Genomic DNA, 22,072 nt, shown 5'->3' on the forward strand with positions numbered 1-22,072 from the left:
GAAGCTCAGAGAGCCTTGTCTAAAACCATAGGCCCGCAGAAGGGCAGCCATGGAGAGTAAGCAGGTTCTGTCAGAGCTTCCGGTGCAGAAACCTCCACCCCTGCCCGACGTGGGGAGGGCAAAGGATTGAAGCAGGGAAAGCAATCTCAAAAGGGGGTGTTAGGGTCCCTGGTCCTGTGGACAGTATGGGCCCTACCTGGAAGCGGTCAGAGCCATATTTGCCAGTTTGCAGCCTCTGGAGTAAAAGGAAGGAGGAGCTTAGGTCTCCCTTTGTGCCCCTCTCCTTCCTGCCTTCTCTTTGGGACACTCAAACCCCAAAGCCTGTCTCACCCATACACACACACACTCTCTCTCTCTCTCTCTCTCTCTCTCTCTCTCTCTCTCTCTCTTTCTCTCTCTCTCCCCCCCTCCCCCGCTCCCCTCTCTCCCTCTCTCTCTTTCTCTCTCCCTCCATACGGTCATTAGCTACCTCAGCTCTCATAGAGGAAACTACCTTACAGTGTATCAGAAATAAATACAATGTGGATTATAGTTCTCTGGTTCACTTTTTTTTTTTTTTTTTTAAGCTGGACCCCAGCATTTTTGAAAGTTTGCAGAAAGAGCGAGTAGAAGCTGGAGATGTGATTTACATCGAAGCCAACAGTGGGGCCGTGAAGGTAATGCCACGAGGAGACCCAGGTGGCCGGGAAGTGGCTTTCTTTCTTCAGGGGGTCTGGGGTGTGCGGGAAGGGGCACTGTGTCTGCTGCGATGCTGAAGGAAGGTCAGCAGTTGCCCCTTTATGTTTAGTCAGGTTTGCTTTCCCTTTATCTGCATTCTTTAACCTTCTCATGATTAAAGCAGACAGTCTGTTAGAAAAATACTAAAACCTGCTTAGAGGGGGAGAATGGTAAGGAAGCGAAACAACTGTAGTCATTTTCAAATGGAAATGTGCAGGGTATTTAATCTTCCTTTTATCTCTTTGGTATTTTCTTCCCAAGATGTATGCGTGTGGAAAGGAATGCTGTGTTAGTTGGCATTCTTTTTACATCTGATCTCCAGTGTCCTGTACAGAGTTCCTCACTGTTGAATGGATGAGCATAATACTTCATATCATACAATAAATCACCCACCTACAAAAGAGTCTGAACAGCCCCTCCGTCTCCAGTTAATCTACTGGATTTGCCCTTTATCGGGAATTGCATACAGTTAAGAGAAAGAGGGGGAAGATTCTGGGAGAGAGTATCGGGTGTTTTCAGCCGGGTTTTGGAACCCAGCGATGGGCAGATAGCTCCTTCTCTTGGCAGCAGGGAAGCAGAGGCCATGTTTGCAGTTTGTCAAGGCGGCTGTCAGGCCGCAGTGGGACCTGAGACTTTTATCTCACCCTGGGCCGCTTGGGGACTTGGCAGTGGAGCTCGCCAGGCACTCAGGCTTCGCTCTCTCTGCAGAGGCAGGGCAGGTGTGATACCTACGCCACCGAGTTCGACCTTGAAGCTGAAGAGTACGTCCCCTTGCCCAAGGGGGACGTGCACAAGAAGAAGGAAATCATCCAGGACGTGACCTTGCATGACTTGGACGTGGCCAACGCACGGCCCCAGGTACTGCCCCCGGCTACCGCCGGGAAGCTGGCCCTGCTGGCGGCCCTGCTGGCGCGGGAGCCTTTTGTGTGCTGCAGGCTCCGGGATGAACTGCCAGTCTTGCTGCTGCTTCTGAGGGCGGGCAGCCCTTTTCTGTCTGTAATGTTCAGCAATTAACGTGGACAAGAGCTGCGAGGGGCTCCTTTGTTGCAGTTCAAACGCTCTAGCCACAGATGGTTTCCTGCGCATTGTTCCTTCTCCCAGCCCAGCCTCCGGCCCCCGAGCTGGCCAGCTTCTCCCTGGCTTCTCTCCAGCACTGGGCTCGGGCCTGGGCTGCTCTGGGTGTGAATGGCAGAGGGCAGGAGTGTTCTTTGAGCCCTTTGCAGGATTTTAGGGAGCCTGACAGAGCTGTGTCTTCCCCCTGGCTTAGCAGAATCCCCAGTTTTATAGCTCTGAGCTGGAACTGTCCCTGCTCCTCATGCGAGTAGAAGATGGATGCTTGTGTCCTGACTCATAAAATGTGGGGAAAGCGCAGGATGATTTTATGCCATCTCTGGGAAATGTGCAGTTCAGAGAACCCGACTCTTCCCTGCTGGTGGTCTTTGGGTTTGGTTTCCTCTTCGTCCTAAAAGAGGCCACCTCTTCACTAACAAGGGAATAGGCTTTCTAACCTGAAATTTGATCCATGGGTGTTGTCCCTTGGAGCCTTGGCCGAGAGATTGCTGAAGGATCTCCCCCCAGTTTGCGGCACGGCGGTCCCCAAACCAGCCTGCTGGGAGCCACTCGCCTGACGAGTCTTGCCTAAGTGGAGTCCGGGATTGTGTGGCTCCAGCACTGTGGGCTTGGCCGACAGTCACTTCAGGTCTTCAGGTTTTTGTGATTTAGGGCTCTCTGATTTTGAGTTTGCTCCTCTGTGAAAAGGGCATGATACTTCCTACCTGGCCTGGCAAGTATTCGGGAAGCATTAGCTCCCTTTCACTGTCGAGCATTCAGGGAGCGCCTGTGTCCCAGGGCCTGGAAACAGCAGGCGACCACGGAATGTTGACTGCTTGCTGCCTGCACTGTGAGGGGCTGGCAGGTGGGTGCAGCAGCTGGGGAGCCTGCGAGGGGTCGGCCTGCGGCAGGGACGGGCCCTGGGCTCCGAGCAAGTCTGGCAGCCGGGCCTGGTGAGAGGAGGCGGGGGACACGAGTCCGTGCGTCTGTCCCCAGGGGGCTGGAGCAGCAGGACAGTGTTGGGGTCAGACGCCCCACAGGGGGGCTTCCCGGGAAACAGAATGTGGTTCCTGGCAGGTGGGCTCGAAGTGAGTCCAAAAGAGCTGGATGCCCAGGGAAGGGCTGGCAGTCCTGTGGGATGAAGGCGTTCGGCATTGGGAAGAGGCACGACTGGGGTGGGAGGGGGGGCAGGCCCCGCAGAGCTTGTTCTTCCCACAAAGGCATTTTGTTTGGTTCTGGCAGGTCGGGGGAACCTCTTAAAAACTCCTCTGTGCTGAGAAGCTCCCCAGGCATCCAGTGCAGGTGCCCAGGGTCTCCACGTCTCAGGAGCCCCGTCGAGCTGACGAGCTGACGTGGGGCAGTTGACGAGGGGCACTGGGGTCGGGGGGTGGCAACGAGGCATTTGCAGCTGCCTGAGGAAGCGGGACTGACTCCTGAGTCTCCTTCTGTGCAGGGGGGACAAGACATCCTGTCCATGATGGGCCAGCTCATGAAGCCAAAGAAGACGGAGATCACAGGTGAGAGAAGCAGCAGAGCTGGGGCCTGGGGGCTGGGGACCCGGTCCCCCGCCCGGCGAGTGCGTCGGGAGGCTCACCCCCCCTCCTCCCCGACAGTGTGCGGCTGTCCTCGGGGTCCTGTGCTCGTCCCAGAGACGAGCCTGTCACGGGTCACGTTGCTTCTGCGGCGCACCGAGTCCCCAGGCGAGGCGGGAGTGTGGCTGCCCCTCGTGGGCCTGTAGTTTACCTGCTCCCCTTGCTAACTGGTACGCCCCTCTTTTTTCTAATCACCACCTATAGCTTTGTCACCTGAAGATGTTAAACATTAAAGCTCTGTTTTCTTTAAAGTTTCAGCCAGTGGCATGATCTGAGCCCTTTCTACTAGACTCGCCTAGAGCAGCGTCCTTATCTTAACACAGCTTTGACCATCCCCGCTTCATGGCTGTGGTGGAAGGTGCTGGCTTTGTGGGCTGCTCCCTCCTGCTGATAGTACAGGCGCTGGTTTGGACAATGAGAACTGTGACCTTGGATGGTTATTCAGCTTTGAGAGGCTCTGTCCCTCTCAGAGCTCTGAGATGGTGCCTTTCCTCAGAGCCTGTCATTCCTCACAGGTTTCCCTCCGGAGAGGATTCTGCACGCACCCTCTTCCTTCCTCCAGACACTTGATTGAAAGTTAATTAACGAAGCCTTGTCACACAGGGCCAAGAGAAAGGGTCATTCACCGAGTGCAGCACAGGGAAATTTGCATATGAAAACTCCCTTCTTCCTGGGTTGTGGGTGTGAGTAATAAGGCCAGGTGGGGAGTGTGACAGACGTGCAGAATGTCGGAAAAGCCATTTACAAACTTAACAAAACACAACTTCAGGGGCGGCAGCCAATTTTGTGACTTTTGGGTAAAGTTATCCCTATTTTCAGATGAAACTGAAGCCTGGAGTGGGGCCGTCACCTGCTTGTGGGGTCGCACAGCTAGCAGTCAAACCCGGCCCTGAACCTGGGCTTGGATTGAGTGCGGGTGGAAGAGAAGAGAAAGGCGACAGCCTCCTGCACCTGGCATTGACCCTGCCTGTCCATCCTTGCCGACTCCTAGATAAACTCCGAGGGGAGATTAACAAGGTGGTGAACAAGTACATCGACCAGGGCGTGGCGGAGCTGGTTCCGGGCGTGCTGTTCGTTGATGAGGTCCACATGCTGGACATCGAGTGCTTCACCTACCTGCACCGGGCGCTGGAGTCTTCCATCGCCCCCATCGTCATCTTTGCGTCCAACCGAGGCAACTGTGTCATCAGGTACCATGAGGCTTTTCCACCTTCTGCCCGGGCTCATTTGTTCCTCCAGGATCACTTTCATCCCGTAGCGTCGTGAGTCAGGTTGAGGGTGAGGGGTGGTCGTGTTCATTTCGAGGGAAGCAGAGTGGCTTGACTTCACTCCGTCACGGTCACCAGTGCAGCAGCCACCCTGTTTCTGCATACGAGGGCCTCCTCGTGGTGACTGGGGTTCCACTGGGGTGTGTCTTGGTCATCCGGTTGGAATGGGCAAAGGTAAGGTCAGATGGGCCAGCCCGTGGCGACATGGCCTGTGTTAACTTCCGACCTCCTCCGAGCTCCAGGAGGTGTGTGTCTTGGCTTCACTTTTCAGAGAGGAAACAGAATGACAACGTGGTGTGCCCCTGGTCATAAAGATAGGATGAGAACCCTGGCCTCTGACAGTGAAACCAGTCGTTTCTTTCTGGCCCAGACATTCTTGGAGCCACACTGGCACCTCCCCCCACCCAACCCCCTTAGGCCCACCTTCAAGAAGGGATCCCAGAGGACTCGCCCTCTTTTCAGCTCTCGAGCCTAAGCACCAGTGTGCCCAGTAGTTGGCTCACTGGTTTTCTGCACTCCCTTGAGTGTTGGGGCCTGGTCCCAGCAGTGCTAGGGCATGAGGGGGTGGCACAGAGCCCTCTTTAACCCTGCAGCACAGTAGCGAGGGCAGCAGGGCCCCGGAGGCCACGTGCTCCTGGCAGCAGCGGGGTGCAGGAATCTGGAAAGAGACCCCAAGGCCGTGAGGGTCTCAGCACAGAGCTGGAGCCAAAGCTAGTGGGGAGCCTGGACTGCTGGTTCACCTAGACCTGCCTCTGAGGAGCTTTGTCTCCGCTGAGCTTATACAGAAGCCATGCTGCTGGCTGTGGGGCAGGCCCCCTGCTCAGGTGATCACTCTCGCTCAGAAAGAGGATTTGTGGACTTCCCTGGTGGCACAGTGGTTGAGAATCTGCCTGCCAATGCAGGGGACACGGGTTTGAGCCCTGGTCCGGGAAGATCCCACATGCCGCGGAGCAACTAAGCCCGTGCGCCACAACTACTGAGCCTGCGCTCTAGAGCCCACGAGCCACAATTACTGAGCCTGAGTGCCACAACTACTGAAGCCCACGCGCCTACAGCCCGTGCTCCACAACAAAGAGAAGCCACTGCAAAGAGAAGCCCGCGCACCGCAACGAAGAGTAGCCCCCGCTCACCGCAGCTAGAGAAAGCTCGCACGCAGCAACGAAGACCCAACACAGCCCAAAAAAGATAAAATAAAATAAATTAAAAAAAAAAAAAAAAGAAAGAGGATTTGTGTGCACGATGCAAGTGCCTGTGGCGGCAGCATCTTGCATCCCCTCTTTGAATCCCTGTAATGCTGTCTTGACAGGACCACCGCCTGTCATCATCACAGGTATCTTCTGCAATCTTAAAGGGCAGGCAGCTTGTACCAGGTTCAGCCAGCTGGAGCCTGGCTACCTGGGCAGCATCTGGAAACTGGACACGTGGCCTGGTGAGCCTGGTGTCCCTGCCGCACAGGCCCTGTCAGTTTTCTGGACTTTGCTTTGGTCAGGCCTGCCTGGCTTCAGTCTGACAGCTGGCGGAAGGGCTCAGCCTGGACGGATGGCGCCCCCTACCGAGGGAGTTCTGCTGATAGACGCCCCTCCCTCTCAGGCCCAGCAGATCCAGGCTGGCAGAGCCAGGCAGCTTAGGGCAGGACCAAGAGCTCTTAGGATCAGAGTCCTTCTCTTAGTCTCGTCCCATCTAGGGAAAAAAAAAAAAAGTGCATAGAAAGGTAGCTTTGATCTCAACTCGCACAGTGGGGCCTGGGAAACTTGACCCCAACCCCGTCCAGAGGGATGTGAGTTCCAGAAACCATTTTTCACTAATATGTTGTCTGAAAGGAACTGTGTACCTAAGGTTCATAGCTTGGACAAATTTCCAAAGTCTTTGGTCTTTAATTCCTGAAAAATGCTTACCAGTCTTTAAGCAGAGTTTTTGTGTTTAAATTTTTACTTTTATGGACTCAAAACTATAAGAAAAAACTTTAACATTTTCTTATAAATTCTGTTCTTTTGTGTTTTTTCCTCTAATCTTTTCTTCTTTAGACTTTTTATATTTATTATATCTGAATTGAAGTTAATTTATCGTGAATGTTAGAGAGTTGGGGATATTTTAAGATGGCAAGTTGAGGTCTTTTAAACATTTCCCAAGAGAATTCCTAAATAGGACCTAAAACAAGGAGAGACATATGGCTTAAAAGAAGTAAATAACTAAAAATTAAATGTAGTTTTTAAAGGTTATTTTGTTTAATATGAAGATTACAGGTATATCAAATATACTAAAATTTGAATCATGATAGAATTTCATCTTAGTAATTCTTCGTTATTAGTTTTAGAAATATTTGTTGATGGAAAAGATTTGTTTTCTCTAATGGTATCTTAATATTTTATATTTGCTACTAGTCTGTTTTCCTTTTTGTTTGGAAAGGTCTTAATTATTTTTAAATATTAGATTTAACAATTATTAATGAAGCATTTTATTCTTTTTTTGAATTTTTTCATTGTGGTAAAATGTATATAACATAGAGTTTGCCCTTTTAATTATTTTTATGTGTACGGTTCAGTGGCACTAATTACCTTCACAGTGTTGTACAGCCATCACCACCATCCATCTCTAGAACTTTTCCATCACCTCAAACAAAAACTCTGTCCCCATTAACCAGTAAGTTCCATATCCCTTCCCCCAGCCGCTGGTAATCTCAGATGTACTCTGCTTCTGTGAATTTGCCTTTTCTGCATATTTCCTATGGGTGGAATCATACAGTGTTTGCCCTTCTGTGACTGACTTCTATCACTTAGCGTAACATTTTCAAGGTTCATCCTGTTGTAGCATGTGTCAGGACATTTTATTCTTGCAATAATAAATATACACTTACAGTTTAACTGACCGGATAGAGTTTCAACAGATAGATTTTCTTTTACTGAAGTTATATTTCTAGAACATTTACTTATTTTTGAAACTTACTGAAGGTTAACTGCAAATGACCTGCCCTTGTTCTTTGACCGTAGACTGCAGGATGGTCTCGCTGGGGAGGCCAGCCTTGGTGCTGACGGGCTCCTGAAGGCGGAGGCAGGCCCGGCTCAGCTCACTGGGCTTCTAGGCCCGCATGCCTCCAGGCCGGCCTGGCCCTCATCGCATCAGGAGCTGCCGCCCTGTGGCCCGGTGGGTTGGTGGGGTTCTTCTCCCGGGCTGCTCTCCTCTGGTCTGGCTAAGGATTCAAGAGAACGACAGGCAAAGGACGTGACGGGACAGTTCCCAGAATGAAATGAAGTAACAGGGAAAGCGTTCAAATGATTCATTAGTAATCAAGGAAATGCAAATTCAGACGATGTGTTATACCCTCCCTTTTTCTACACCTATACCCTCCCTTTTTCTACACCTTTAAGCAGAAAACTTTTTTTTTTAATAAATTTTTTTATTTAGTTGCTTTTATTTTTGGCTGCGTTGGGTCTTCGTTGCTGCACGCGGGCTTTTCTCTAGTTGTGGAGAGCGGGGTTTACTCTTCGTTGCAGCGCGTGGGCTTCTCATTGTGGTGGCTTCTCTTTGTTGCGGAGCACGGGCTCTAGGCGCGCGGGCTTCAGTAGTTGTGGCACGCGGGCTCGGTAGTTGTGGCTGTCAGGCTCTAGAGTGCAAGCTCAGTAGTTGTGGCACACGGGCTTAGTTGCTATGCAGCATGTGGGATCTTCCCGGACCAGGGCTCGAACCTGTGTCCCCTGCATTGGCAGGCGGATTCTTAACCACTGCACCACCAGGGAAGCCCACAAACTTTTTCTTTTTTTTTTTTTTTTTTTGTTGCTGTGTTAGGTCTTTGTTGCTGTGCACAGGCTTTCTCTAGTTGCGGTGAGCGGGGGTTACTCTTCCTTGCGGTGCTTAGGCTTCTCATTGCAGTGGCTTCTCTTGTTGTGGAGCACGGGCTCGAGGTGCGCGGCTTCAGTAGTTGCAGCATGCGGGCTCAGTAGTTGTGGCTCGAGGGCTCTAGAGCGCAGGCTCAGTAGTTGTGGCACACAGGCCCAGTTGCTCCGCGGCATGTGGGATCTTCCCGGACCAGGGATTGAACCTGTGTCCCCTGCATTGGCAGGTGGATTCTTAACCACTGCGCCACCAGGAAGTCCCAGCAAACTATTTAAGAATTAGAATACTCAGTACTGGCTACAGTACAAAGGGATCAGATTGCTTTTGTAGCTGCGTAAATTAGGATATTCTTTCGTTCATTCATTCGTTTGATTAAGGAGATATTCACGGTTGTGTCATGCTCTGTGAGAGTTGCTGAGGAAATGTTCATGGCTGTATACATACAATTATTTATCAAAACACCGTGAATAATAATAGCAACAACTGGAAACTACCTAAATGCCCAACAGTTTGGGTTAAGTAAAACACTTGATGGTATATTAAGACTGAAGCAACGTGGACAAAAGGAAAAAAGAAAAAAATCTACATACTTAGTGTAACTTATGAAAATTTGGCAAACACCTATATGAATATTTTTAATGTGATTTTAGGTGGCTTTTTTTCTCCTCCCCAAGTTTCCTGTGGTGTTGATATTTGCTAAGATAATGACGATGTTTCTGACACCACCTGAGTCAGTAGTCTGTGTCCTCTGCGGTCCTGCCTCTGACTCTCAGGATGAGAACTAGCTGCTTTGTCGTCATGAGGGCCTCAGCCATGTTTCCACTGTCCAGTTTCTGGTCTCAGAGAGGCCTGAGTGATGTGGCACTTCTGGGCCTTGCAGGGGCACGGAGGACATCACCTCTCCTCACGGCATCCCTCTCGACCTTCTGGACCGAGTGATGATCATCCGGACCATGCTGTACACCCCGCAGGAGATGAAGCAGGTGAGCACCGCCCCCCTTCTCCCTTCGTTCGCTCCCAGTGTCCCTGATGCCTAGCGAGAAGGGCCCCCACCTGAACGGTGTGTGAGCCAACTGGACGTGGCCTGAAGTGTCACAAAACCTCAGCTCCCTGTGGTCTTGGCTGTTCTCTCTTCTACTCCATCCCTTCCTGTAAACTTAGGAAAGGGACAGTGAGAAAATCGACTTGGTGACAGCCATTAGGGAGGCCACCAGCTCTAGGAAAGAGGCAGCAGAACGTCATGTAGTGAGAGGCTCCAGCCCAGGCGCTGGCCCACCAGGACCCACACAGGCACCTCCGGCAGGCGCAGAACCCAAGTCCCAGCGGAGGCTCTGCCCGGGCTGCTGCCGAGGCCGTGGAGATGGTAGTGAAACAGCATCACAAGTGTAGAGGGCGTGTGGAATGGAGGGCACGAACCTAAGCTCACAGGAAGAGGCGTGACGGTGCACAGGGGAGCGTTTAGCTCAGTGCCCCACATAGCGTGTGCTCAGCCCTGCGTGAGCTGAATCTGGCTCAGGCTTGGGAGCGGGGGGCGGCGGGATGCATGGGATTGGCCTCGTCAGCCCCATGTGTGCCCCACAGTGCCTCGGCACCCTTGGAAGCCCCAGTCCCCTTTCTGGTGCTGCCGGGCAGTCGTTTCCCGCCTTTGACGGCTGAGTCACTGAGTGGCGCGTCCAGGACGCAAAGCCAGGCTGTGCCCTGCAGAGCCCAGCCATCTGCTCTGCCCACCCTTGCCCTAGACGGTCTTGCTGAGGCATAGGTCTCTCACTGTGGGGTCCGCATGTGGCCACAGCTGGGGCCGTGGAGTGGCCCAGGGCTGCACTGACATCTCGGTGAACTCTGCCGGACCCTCTCCGCGCCGGAGCACAGGCAGTCTTTGTTAGACGTTGTACTGGGCCATTTGATCCCCCGTCACCTCGAGGTAGGGAGAACTATTTTCATTGGCATTCTTAGAGAGGAGGACACTGAGACTTAGGCTGGTTAACCTGCCCAAGCTCACGTAGCTCGTCAGTGGCTAGGCGGTGGCAGGGCTTATAACTGGAATCCAGGCTGTCTGATCCTGAAGCCGGTGTTTTTGATCGCTTTGCCACCAGCCTCCTCCCCGCTAGAAATATCTCATCTGGGAGTGGAGTCCCTGTGGTAGTTGGTCAGCAAGCCTCTCCTTGGAGCTCAGAGGGCCGCTCCTGGACACTCGCCAGCAGCTCCCCTGCCTGCCTGCGGCCCGTCTGGCCTGGCCCTGCTGCCATTTCTTGTTGACCAGCACCAGGAGCGCTGGTGGTGTGTGGAGCCAGGACTCTCCCTGCATAGCCAGCACAGACAGGACACCCATGCGGTTCTAGATCATGGAAGCAGCTGGGTGCGTTATTTAGGCGATGGCGTGCATGGCTGGGGCCTTGTCACCGGATGATGGTCTCTTGCTCTTGGATGAATGCTAGGTTGAAGCCAAGGCTTTCACTGATGAGCAGAAGCCAAAGCAGGGGAGAAACTGCTCCCTTCCCTGCCCCGACTGTGGGACCCGAGCCCGGCCTGCACCCCACGGTGCTTCGTGGCCTCTGTTCACTGGGAGACGTGCTCCCTCGTCTCAAGGCTGTCGTGGGGACCGAGGGAGACAGTGACGGCAACTCGGGGTTTGCGGCCGTCACGACTGCTGTTCACAAACCCGGAGCACGCTGTCCCAGCTCCCTGGCACGTGCGCTGTGCCCCAGAGTCTGGAGGCTCGGCCGGGGGGGTCTCTTCTCGGGCTTTCTCTCGGGTTAGCGGAGGATAGACCAGCTGCCAGACGAGCACGGCTTTGTTCGTGCTGTTCAGGGGACAACCTCAGCATTTTTACTGGAGCCCGGGGTGAGTTTTTTAAAAAACAAAGTAAATGTAACTTGTGTACTCTGCCGTCAGCACCGACACCCTCATAAACTATCCCTGCAGGTTATTAAATGATTAAAGATCTAATTTATGAACTGTCCGTTTCCGAGCGGTCTGAAACGGGAGCTCCTGGGATTGCTCTGACCAGCTCTAGAGAGAATGAGAGCAGAGCATCCCTGACAGCCGTCCAGGGTCGGTGTGGCTCGCCGAAGGCCGGACGCTCTGGGCTGCTGCTCTCCCCCAGACCAGGTTCCAGGACCCAATGTTTGCATCTCCCTAGAGTTTCCAAAGGCCCCCAGGGGACTCCTTGGCCATCCCAGCTGTCGGTGAGAAGCTCTTTCTATTTGGGAGCACAGAGCTGCCCCGCTCTGACGGTCGTGGCCGGAGGGGAGTCCGTGGCTGGAGCCTTCTGCTTTCTCCTTTCCCCGCCGTCCTTGTGCCCGTCCAGTAACTTCTCTGCTCAGCTGCATTTCACTTTGGACCCCAGACAGTGGACCCCTCACGCACATACTAAGATTCTTTTGACAGAGGTCACACCTGACAGCCCACTGGCTGAACAGATGTGGCCAGTGAGTGCAGTGTTTGTGAAATGTTTAAATAAGTTGACAACATTCAGCAATCAGGACATTTCATACAAAAATCTGAGTTCTGAGTCTCTCTTGACAAAATGAAAGCCTTTCCTGCCAGCACCTGGGCCTCAGCGCTGGCGGCGCTGGTTGCAGCAGCGGGGCTGCCTCGCCTGGTACGTGCTGGCCCGTCCACCTCGGCCCCCCGTCCGCTCACTGCTGACATCTGCGGGACCTGGTTCCTACCGAGCCGGGCCTTTCCCATTGACAGCGGCTGCCACGCTGGGTCCCCTTAACCAGGGTCACCAGACGCTAACCTCTGTACCCCTGCAGCTCCTGCCCTCGGGGTCTCTGCCTGAGAGCCGAGCGCCCGTTTGAAGTGTCCACCTCCCAAACCTCTGGTCCCTCTCCCCTCGTGAGGCTTTAGCTGGGGGCTCAGTCTTTCCCACTTCCACGCCTGTATCCCGGGTGTGTTTTTATGGCTTTAATTTAAACAGGGGCTTCTTGATAACTTGTTTACGAAGCTGCCAAAGTGAAAAATTCCTGTATTATATGAGGCTCGAAGTCCTCGAGTTATCTCAGCTCCACAACACACAACATCATTATCCCGCTGCCCCTTATCACTCAGTGCTGGTGCGCCTGCAGGATCCTGGTGCCACTTGTGTTACTGTGTCCCCACGCCAGCCTGCTTCCCCTCCAACTTTACCAGGATCTCAAACTGCACAAGCGTCAGCCTCTTCTTGACAGATGAGATATCTCCCGGTGATGTTATGAGAGCTGGTAAATGTTTAAAAGTAACTTTTAAAATTTATTTAACCATTGCATTTGTGAAGCAAATAAGAAGTGTCTCTTCTTGCCTGAGTGCTTAGAGGTGGCGGTGCCCCTGCCGGGGAGGTTAGCTGCCGCTGAGGGAGCCGGGGCAGGCAGGGTGGGCGCAGGGGCATTGCCGCCCTGGTGCACACCTCGGGGTACCAGCTGCCTTCCAGTCGGCGCGGGGCTGTGCCCCCGACTTGTGCGAGGACAGCGGCGCCCGCGGGGTCGGCTCTGCCCCACCGGCCCCGCTTGGGGCGTCTGTGCTGTTAGGAGGTGGGACGAGAACACTTGAGGTCGGTTCCTGTTGATCACAGTGTTTCTCCTCCAAAAGATCATTAAAATCCGAGCCCAGACAGAGGGAATCAACATCAGTGAGGAGGCGCTGAACCACCTGGGGGAGATCGGTACCAAGACCACTCTGAGGTGAGCCGGCCGTGCCCGGACCCCGCCAGTGCCTTCCCAGGGCGCAGGACCGTGCCTGCTCTTCCCGGGTGGTGGGTCTCATCCTGCGGCAGGTGCAGCACAGCTAGATGGTGGTGTTGAGAAAGCTGAGCGACAGGTTAAGTCCCCTCGTCCTGTAGCAGACGGTCCCGCTGGTGGAGAGCGTGCTCTGCCTGGCGGCCCCCTGCGTGGAGGAGGTGGACGGAACCGGAGACCGGGTGCAGGGCAGGCAGCCCCTCCGCTCCGGCCCTGTGCTCCAGCGTCTGCTGGGTGGGGAGGCGCACAGGCAGAGGTGGCTCTCCTGACTGCTCACCAGCGGCCGGAAGCCAGTTGCTGCGGAGCGTGACCCTTCTCAGTGTCCTGACGGCTTATGAGTCATGACTTCACAGGGCTCGGCCTGGCCCTGTTTCCCTTTGAGTCAGTTCCTGGCCCCTAAGGTTGAAGCAGAACGCAGGCTGTTTTGTTTGGGTGGAGTGGTGCTTTCAGATGCCTGCTTGCCGCTGTAGACATCCAAGCTTGTGGTCCCTTCCCAGTCGCAGTGGAGGGCCTCCTGCTGGAGGGGAGGACCTTTAGGCAGTGACGGATTCGGGGAGTAGGGCTTATACGTCATGGCGGTGACTTCTGGCCCCTCTCTGGTGGGGTTGTAACTCCAGATCTCTGAAAAGTGGCAACTCTCCCTTTGTCTGCTGTGTCTGCAGCAGCTGCCACAAGCTTCTGCAGCTCCCTCAGTGCGCCTGCTGACTTGGGGAGGGGGCTCCCATCCGTGGCCCTGCTTCACACCTGCCTTGGCCCCGGCCGCTCTAGGTACGCGGTGCAGCTGCTGACCCCGGCCAACCTGCTGGCCAAGATCAACGGGAAGGACGGCATTGAGAAGGAGCACGTCGAGGAGATCAGTGAGCTCTTCTACGACGCCAAGTCCTCAGCCAAAATCCTGGCTGACCAGCAGGACAAGTACATGAAGTGAGACGGCCGAGGTCTTCTGCGAGGAGACTCCGGGTAGGCCCGGTCCCAGTCTGGCCTGCGGGTAGGAGGCTTGCCCCCAGGTTGGGCTGTCCCGACTCGGTGGGTGGCAGTGCTGTCAGTGTGGAAGAGTTTCTTTTTAAGTTATTGTGACTCATCCCGTGGTTGCTTTGAAGAAACCCTGCCTTATCTGGTGTGTTTTCTAATAAACCCTGATAGGTTATTTTGATGATATCTGACTCTTCTTTTAACTTTTTAAAAAGTAAGCTTTGTGTTTTAGAGCAGCTGGAGATGTACAGAATTGCTGTGAGGATGGTGCAGGGGTCCCTGTCTGTCAACATCTTACAGCCACGTGGCAGGTTTGTCATGTGCGATGAGCCCGCAGCACACGTCCTTGTGCTTTGTGCACGTTTTCTCAGTGATCTGCTGTCCTCTCTCTGTCCCAGGATCCGTCCAGAGCCCGCGTCACGTTCAGTCGTCATGTCTCTTGTGGTTTCCTGGCTGTGACAGGTGCTCAGACGTTCTTTGTCTTGATGACCCTGACAGTTTTGAGGAGTGCTGGTCAGGTACTCTGTCCGATATCCCTCAGTGCGGCTTGATTGATGTGTTTCTCATAATTAAACTGGGATTGAGGGTCACTGGGAGGAAGAGCACAGGTAGAGGGACATTTCCATCACGTCCTATCAAAGGTGCGGCCGCCAGTAGGACTCACGGCTGTTGTGTTGGCCTTGATCACCCGGCTGAGGTTGTGCTGTTGGGTTTCTCCATCCCCCTTTCCTCACTGTCCTTCTTGGAAGGCGTCTCTAAGTACAGCCCTCACGGAGGGGAGGGGCGCTTGCTTCACCTCCGGGAGGGCCGGGGTCACCTGTTCTCCCCATTTGCTCATTTATTCAGTCGTTTCTATCAGGATGGACTCACGGATATTTATTATATAGTTTGGGTTATAACCCAATATGACTTTATTTTGTTGCTCAAGTTGCTCCAGCTTTGACCGTTGGGACCCCTGTCAGTTGGCTCCCGTGTCCCTCTGCCGGGCCCCCATCACTGGGACTGGGAGGGAGGGGCGGTGGAGCGCCTGGCAGACGCCCCAGCGTGCTGTCTGCCAGGCCCGGTCCTTGTCTCCAGCGCAGCGCTGCTCATTTGAGGCAGGGCTCAGCCCAGCAGCAGTGCCACACGGGCAGGGTCTTCGTGCTGTTACTGTGTGTGGGAAAGGGGACCAAACGAGATGGTCGTCTTGATCTAATCACCACTTTAATGCAAGTCGGCCAGCACAGCTGTCCCCCATGTAGTGACAATGACCTGAGCATGTGCAGGAGTCCGGGCAGGAGGGCTGAGGCCTGGGGATCCACCCGGCCCTGAGAAGGCCCCAAGCGAACTCATGCTGCCAAGATGGATCTTCTGTGGGCCCCGCCCCTGAGGGAGATCCCAGCGTGGGGGTCTTGGGGGTGTGGGTGAGGCAACCAGGCACAGGGAGGGGTGGTGGGGCGCTTCCTGAGGCCAGGGCTGTGCGCGCAGGCCTGACCTGGCTACCCATCTCCTCCAAGGCTGCACCCGTGTCTCTGGTCTCCCAACTTAAGCCACATTGGAACAAAAGAAGAGTGATACCTAAGATGTAGCGAGAGCCCGTTGTGTGGTAAGGCCTGTGTGATGCTGTGCATTTCCTTCCGCATTCTCTCAGTAGCCCCACGGGATTGGTACTGGTTAAGTCACTTGCCCAGCTAGTAAGGATGAATCAGCCGATTGGAGTCTGTGCTCCTAACCCCTGTGGCTAACCTGCCTTCCTCAGTGTGCCAAGTTGTTGGATGGGCCTTCGAGCCCTGACCTCTGTGCCAGGCAGGTGAGGCAGGCAGGGCCAGTGTGAGGAAAGTCATACCCTAGAGGACAGAACCAGGCTCTGCCCTGGCTGGACCTCCTCCTCCAGCCCAGCTTGGGCGGAGATCTTCCCAGCTGCACAGGGGCCGTGCCGTCCAGAGCAGTGCCGGGGAGGACGGCCATGTGTGGTCATGGCCCCCTGTTCCTGCTCCTCAGGTCTCCTGGCCTTGGTGCCCAGAGAGATGGCCTCCTCGTTCATCTGTGCTCCACAGTGAGGGAGATGGTTCTGGACAGGTAGGAAGGTTGGGTTATTTTAATCCCTCCTATTTTTTCCAGCAAAGCCTGTGATTATTACATTAATCTTCCAGGCGAAGTTTTTACGACCGATCCCTCGCCGACTATGAGAAGTTTCTCCATCCATTACCAAGGGGGAAACAGACCCTGGTGGGGAGGAAAATATTTGTTATATCTTATCAGGCTGACACACAAGCTACCAACAATTACAGCAGCCCCATTTTTTGCACTATTTCAGCTCCGTCGTGAAGAATTGTAATATTAACGTGAGGTGGGGTGGGGGCTGGTTGCAGGAAGTGGCTGTTATTCCAAGCTCTGGGCCCAGGCTCTCTTGGGTGCCTCCCAGCAAGCCAATTGGGTGGCTGAGGAGGAGTGTTTGCATGAATCCCAGCTCCCTGTTCCTGTGCTAATGGCCAGGAATGCGGGCGGGCTGGAGGGGCTCTTGAAAGATGGGTCCCTGGCCCTCGCTGGGGAGCCACCTTGGCCCCTCCTTCATTTTCTCAGCCCCAGTGTCTTTTCACCACCACACCTCTTAGGTTACACCCCCTAGATTGGTTCTTAGAATATTTTGGTTTTTAGGATTAAACAGATGATGGTGACTTCTTGGTTGGCAAACCTTTCTCAACCATTTTTCTAATAAAATGGAGCCGCACAGTGGTGGGGGGCACTCCCTGTTGGCCTCCATGTCTCGGACCCCAGCGGGCCTCTGCCAGGAAAGCAGCAGATGCTGGGCACCCAACCCAGCATCTGGACCAGCCTGAGCAGCCCCTGCCCTGGAGGGGTTCCAGGCAGAGGCGGCAGGTGGGAGAGGGGAGCAAAGGGGTCCAGCGGGCATGGCAGGCAGGGGCGCGGTTTGGATTGTTTGGCCCTTGATCCCTCTGGTCCTAGAGCTTTGGTTTCCTCCTCTGTAAAATGGGGGCAGTCGTATCGCATAGATCTGTGTGCGGACTTGGTGGGGTGACATGTGGCTGCATCAGGCGCTCGAGATAACGATAATTCAGAGAAGACTTCCCTATCCCTGTCCCTCTTGGAAGAAGAGAAGGTCACACTTTATCCAACAGGAGCCAGAAGCCGTTAGGCTCTGCCCTTCCCGGTCCCAGACAGCAGGCCCTGGAAAGGCCTGGAGGTCCCCTGTGGCTGGACGCTTCTGTGAGGCCCAGCAGGATAAGCCCCAGCTCAGGGCCCACAGGCTCTGGAGCAGAGGGGAGAGAAGGGGCAGAGGCGTGGGCTTTTGCCTCCGTGTCCGCCACTTCCATGAATGATGTGCTGGCCCTCCCTGGGCCCCTGGCCCCCCATCCCCAGTGAGGCCCAGGCAGGTCTGGGCAACCAGAGGGGAGGAGTGGCTGTCCGCGTTGTCCCAGCCCAGCCCTCTTGGTGTCTGGGAACAGGCCCACTGAGAGGTAGAACGGGGTCCGCCCATCCAGTCATCGTCTTGCCTCCTCCATTTATTGGGGATAGCAGGCCCCGGGGACAGGGTGCCGGGGCGCGGGGCGGGCGGCCGCGGGGCTGGCTGTCGCCGGCTGGCCCTGTCGCCCTGGCCGTCACTCGCGGCAGGCGCAGTGATTAATGGCCGGGCAGCGCTGCCCGGGCCGCCGTCAGCGCGCGTCTGCGGCGATGGATTCGCTGTCAGGCTCCCGGCCCGCGCTGACCCCGGCCCGGCCGGCGCGATCAATGGACGGCGCGCACAGCGGCTGGGCCGGCGCGATAAGATGCGCCGATGGGCGCCCGCCGGCTGCCCGCTCGACACAGCCGTCGCCTAGTGATTAATGGGGATGCTGCGGTGCGGGGGGCGCGCGCACGCGCGCGCGGGACCGCCGGTCCCAGGACACGCATGCGCGGCCCCGCACGAGAGTTGGGCAGGGGGACAGCTGTGAGACCTCCGCCCGCGGGCCGCCAGCCTCGCCCACGGCCCGGCGTCTCTGAAAACCCCAGGTCTGGCCGGGTCGCCCGCACGCTCCCCCCGGCCCCGTGCGCGAGGGCGTACAGGCTCCGGACAGCTGCCGGCAGGCCGCAGGGAAGCAGTGTGAGCCGGTGCTTCGGGGGCGGACTGGAGGGCTTCCCCGAGGAGGTGACGGGGGCGAGCAGCAGCTGGGGTCGCGCCAGGTCCTCCTCCCCCTTTCCGGGGTCTCCGCAGCCTCCCCGCCGCGCGCCGCCCGCCACTGCGGGGCCACAGCGCCCACACGCGGCGCCCGCGTAAAGCGCCGTCCGCCCCGCCCCGCCCCTCCTCAAGGGGGCGTGGGCAAGCCTGGCCGGCAGGTTGGAACCCAGGGGCCCAGCGATGGAGGCTGAGGCCAGGGCCGGGCAGGGAGGGAGTGTGTGTCCGAACGCGCACGTGGGAAAAGAGCAGTCAGGGAAAGCTTACTGAGCTGGGCTTTTAATTAAAAAAAAAAAATATATATATATATATATATATATATATAAAATATATATAAATATATATATGAACATGGATCAAAATGTAAAAAGTGCAAAGCGGTGTAGGTGAACAATCCCCTTCGCCCCCTGCCGTCAGCCACCCTATGCTTCCCAGCATTTATTAGGAAAAATTTCAAAGATAAGGAAAGTTGCAGGGCTCTGGAGCAGAGAGGAGAGAATGGGCAGAGGCCCGGGCTTTACTACGTATCCACGACTTAGCACTACGCTGAGTGAAACAAATCAGACACAGAAAGACAGATATCTATGATCCCACTTATATGTGGAATCTAAAAAACAAAACAAAAAAAACCAAGCTCGCAGATACAGGGACAGATCGGTAGTTGCCAGAAGCGGGAGGGAGGGGCTGGGTGAAATGGGTGAAGGGGTCAAAAGGTACAAACTTGCAGTTATAAAATAAATAAGTCCTGGGGATGTAATGTAGAGCGTGGTGATGATAGTGAATAACACTATTGCATATCTGAAAGTTGCTGACAGAGGTCTTAAAAAGTTTTCATCACGAGGGAAACAAATGTGTAACTAACTGTGCGTGGTGTTGGATGTTAGTTAACTAGACTTACTGTGGTGATCATTTTGCAATATATACAAATGTTGAATCATGTTGTACAGCTGAAACTAATATAATGTATGTCAATTATATCTCAATTTTAAAAAGGAAAAAAAAGTTTTAGGAACCTGTGAATACCCGTATCCCTATCTCCTGGGTGATCTCCATCTTCCCTCCATCCTTCAGTCCATTTTTATCCTGTCTTAAGCATTTCACAGTCAGTTGCAGACATCAGGCCACATCATGCATATGTACTTTTAATACTTCAGCATATGTACAATTACCTAGAGTTGGATATTTGTTTGTTTGTTTTTTAAAAGGTTAAATGTATACACAGTGAACTGCACTTAACCCTAAGTGGACAATTCCATGAGTTTTGACAAATGAAACCCAAGTCGTGTCAAGCATGTTCCTGTCACCCCAGAAAGCTCCCTTAGGCCTCTGCCCAGTCAATCTCCAACACACTAACCAGAGGCATCACTGTTCTGGTTTTCCCCACCTCAGATCAGCTTTGCCTGCTCTGCAATATCATAAGAATGGGATCATAGCGTGGGGACATCTCTTTTGTGATTGGTTTCTTTCATTCAACCGCCTTTGAACAGTGAGATCCCAGCCCTTGTGTCCGCAGTTGTTGTGACGTCGGAGTGTGATGCTCTGTGGGGCAGTGCTGTTTGTTCACCCATCTTTCTGTACGAGTCTCTGGGTGGCATCCCATCTTATTTCTCTGGGGTAAATACCCAGGAGTGGAATAGCTGAGCACAGGATACGTAGATGTTTAGTTTCATGAGAACTTGCTAGGCCTTTTCATGACGTACGGTCGATTTTTTATCCCTCCCCTGACTCTACCTTTAAACACAAATAGTAGCACGCATTGTTCTGCTTCTTGTCTTTTTTTTTCCCCTCAACAGCACATCCTGGAGTTTCTTCTAACTCAGGATGTAAAGGATATTCTCCAAGTTCCTTTCCACAGAAAGGAGGTGCTGTAATTTATTCTCTCCCCTTCTTACGGGCTTTTAGATGTTTCTGTCCTTATTGAGCTGGGCTTTGCAGGATGAACAGGAGCTTGGCAGGCAGACAGACAGAGGGAAACTGCGGCAAGGCTCAGAGGCTTGGTGGGCACCACAGAACCCCAACTGTTAGGACGTGGCTTTCTGAGGGCGGACACAGCTCTCGCCCCGTGTACCCCGGGGCCTGCTGTGTGCTGGGTGAAAGGAACGGGTGACGTGGAGGTGTGCTGGCCACAGGCTCGGGGCGGGGTGATGGCACGTCCCAGAGGGTTTGGGGCAGGGGAGTGAGGGGGGCACTGCCCGAGGGACAGTCCGTCTGGGACTCTCCGGAACCAGGCAATGGTGCGTGTTGCAGTGTGCGCCGAGGCTTCTGCTGACCCTTGGACGTTGTCACACGCCCACCCCCTGGCTCTCCTGTCAGGAAGCCAGCCTCTAACCTGGGCCATGGGCTGACCCCTCGGGTGGAGATGGGCAGCTCGCCCGTTTCCCCTGCACGTGAGCTTGCTGAAGACTCAGCCTGCTGGGGACTCGGCCCAGGAAAGGCCTTCAGCGGGCGGGGGCGGGGTCAGCAGGTAGGGGCCGGCGGTGGGCCTGGAGCAGGGCCGGCTGACGGGAGTGGGGCGCGTGTCCCCGGGCCCCTCAGTCCTCGCTCCGACGAGGCCCCTGGCAGAGGTGCCTGCAGGAGGGGCTGTGTGACCGTTGGCCGCAGTCTAGTTCCCGGGGCCTGGTTCTTCTCGCGAGCCGAGGGAGGACGAGTTCTCCTGTTGGCGGTGGCTGGTGCACGGCCTGCCCCACAGGGGAGGAGGGCTGCCCCACGGCTCCCAGCACAGAGGCCACAGGCAGGCGGTGAGGGCCGAGGGGCAGCCCACGTCACCTGAGCCACGCGCGCGCCCACCGTACCACACGTGGCCTTGCTCGCACGGGCTCTGCTCCCCACCACGGGCACAGCCACACTGCCAGGCAGTGAGGGGATGCATGCTTCCTGCGGGCAGGAGCTTTTCTGACTTGAGTTTCTGGAGGTCCGAACAGGGCCGCCTGCCTGCCTCGAGTTTCAGTGCCTGCTCGCCTGGCTCCTGTGGCCGCGCGGCTTGCACAGGCCAGGCCCCAGGCCCTGTCCCTCCAGGGCTCCCAGAGGACCTCCTGCCCTGGCTGCACAGCACCTCAGAGATCAGATTTCCAATACGAGGTCTAAGGCTCTACCTACCTGGAAACTCCGAGGCTGAGCCGGCTCAGGAGGAAGGCTGGCCACGTGTCCTCGGGGGCCACGGAGGAGAGGGTGGTGGTGGAGGGCTTGGGGTGAGGCCTCGTCCGGACGGGCGTGTCGGCTTCACAACGTGGGCGAGCGGGAGGTTTTCTCTCACATCACCCTGGAAACACCTGCCATTCAGCTCAGTGGAAAGTCGGGAGCCTTTCTGCACAGCACATCCAAGGGAGCAGCCACTGCGCGCGCCACTGCCGTCCACAAGATGCCGGGGGCCCAGGGCGGGGCGGAGACCCTCCCAGGCCTACAGGTTCGGTGTGTAAGGTCGCTCGTCTCAGCCAAGGGCAGCAATGCCTCCTAGCCTGGACTTGGAGAGCTGGAGGGCGCTGCGCTCACAGGACAGACGTCGCCCCACTGTCCATTCCTGGGGGTGCTGGAACAGCCCACGCACTCAGCACCAAACACCCGAGCGTGCAGTTGGCACCATCACCAGGACAAGGAAGCTTTCCAGGCACGCGCCTTTCTGAGGAGGGACTTCCATCGAGGGGGGACCTGGGAACCCCGTGCAAAACCAGGGCCCAAGCCTCACCCCGCACACCCCCGAAGGCACCCAAGGCTCCACCCTCCTCTCACTGGCCTCGGTAACACAGGAGAACTGACAACCAAGACACCACCACCAGG

The 22,072-nt window shown here is 55.3% G+C and overlaps 1 protein-coding gene across 1 annotated transcript in view; it reads left to right on the forward strand.

The window, feature by feature from the left end:
- RUVBL1 (RuvB like AAA ATPase 1) overlaps positions 1 to 14,320 on the forward strand; it is a 36,064-nt gene extending 21,744 nt beyond the window's left edge. The window contains exons 5-11 of the mRNA XM_061195624.1: positions 567 to 656; positions 1,426 to 1,575; positions 3,221 to 3,284; positions 4,351 to 4,549; positions 9,339 to 9,441; positions 13,028 to 13,119; positions 13,942 to 14,320. Coding sequence (XP_061051607.1) covers positions 567 to 656; positions 1,426 to 1,575; positions 3,221 to 3,284; positions 4,351 to 4,549; positions 9,339 to 9,441; positions 13,028 to 13,119; positions 13,942 to 14,101 — 858 coding nt within the window. The 3' untranslated portion in view covers positions 14,102 to 14,320. The remainder of the gene's footprint in view (positions 1 to 566; positions 657 to 1,425; positions 1,576 to 3,220; positions 3,285 to 4,350; positions 4,550 to 9,338; positions 9,442 to 13,027; positions 13,120 to 13,941) is intronic.
- Positions 14,321 to 22,072: the final 7,752 nt, after the last annotated feature.

The sequence above is a fragment of the Eubalaena glacialis genome, chromosome 7, assembly GCF_028564815.1.
Source record: "Eubalaena glacialis isolate mEubGla1 chromosome 7, mEubGla1.1.hap2.+ XY, whole genome shotgun sequence".
NCBI classification, from domain to species: Eukaryota; Metazoa; Chordata; class Mammalia; order Artiodactyla; family Balaenidae; genus Eubalaena; species Eubalaena glacialis.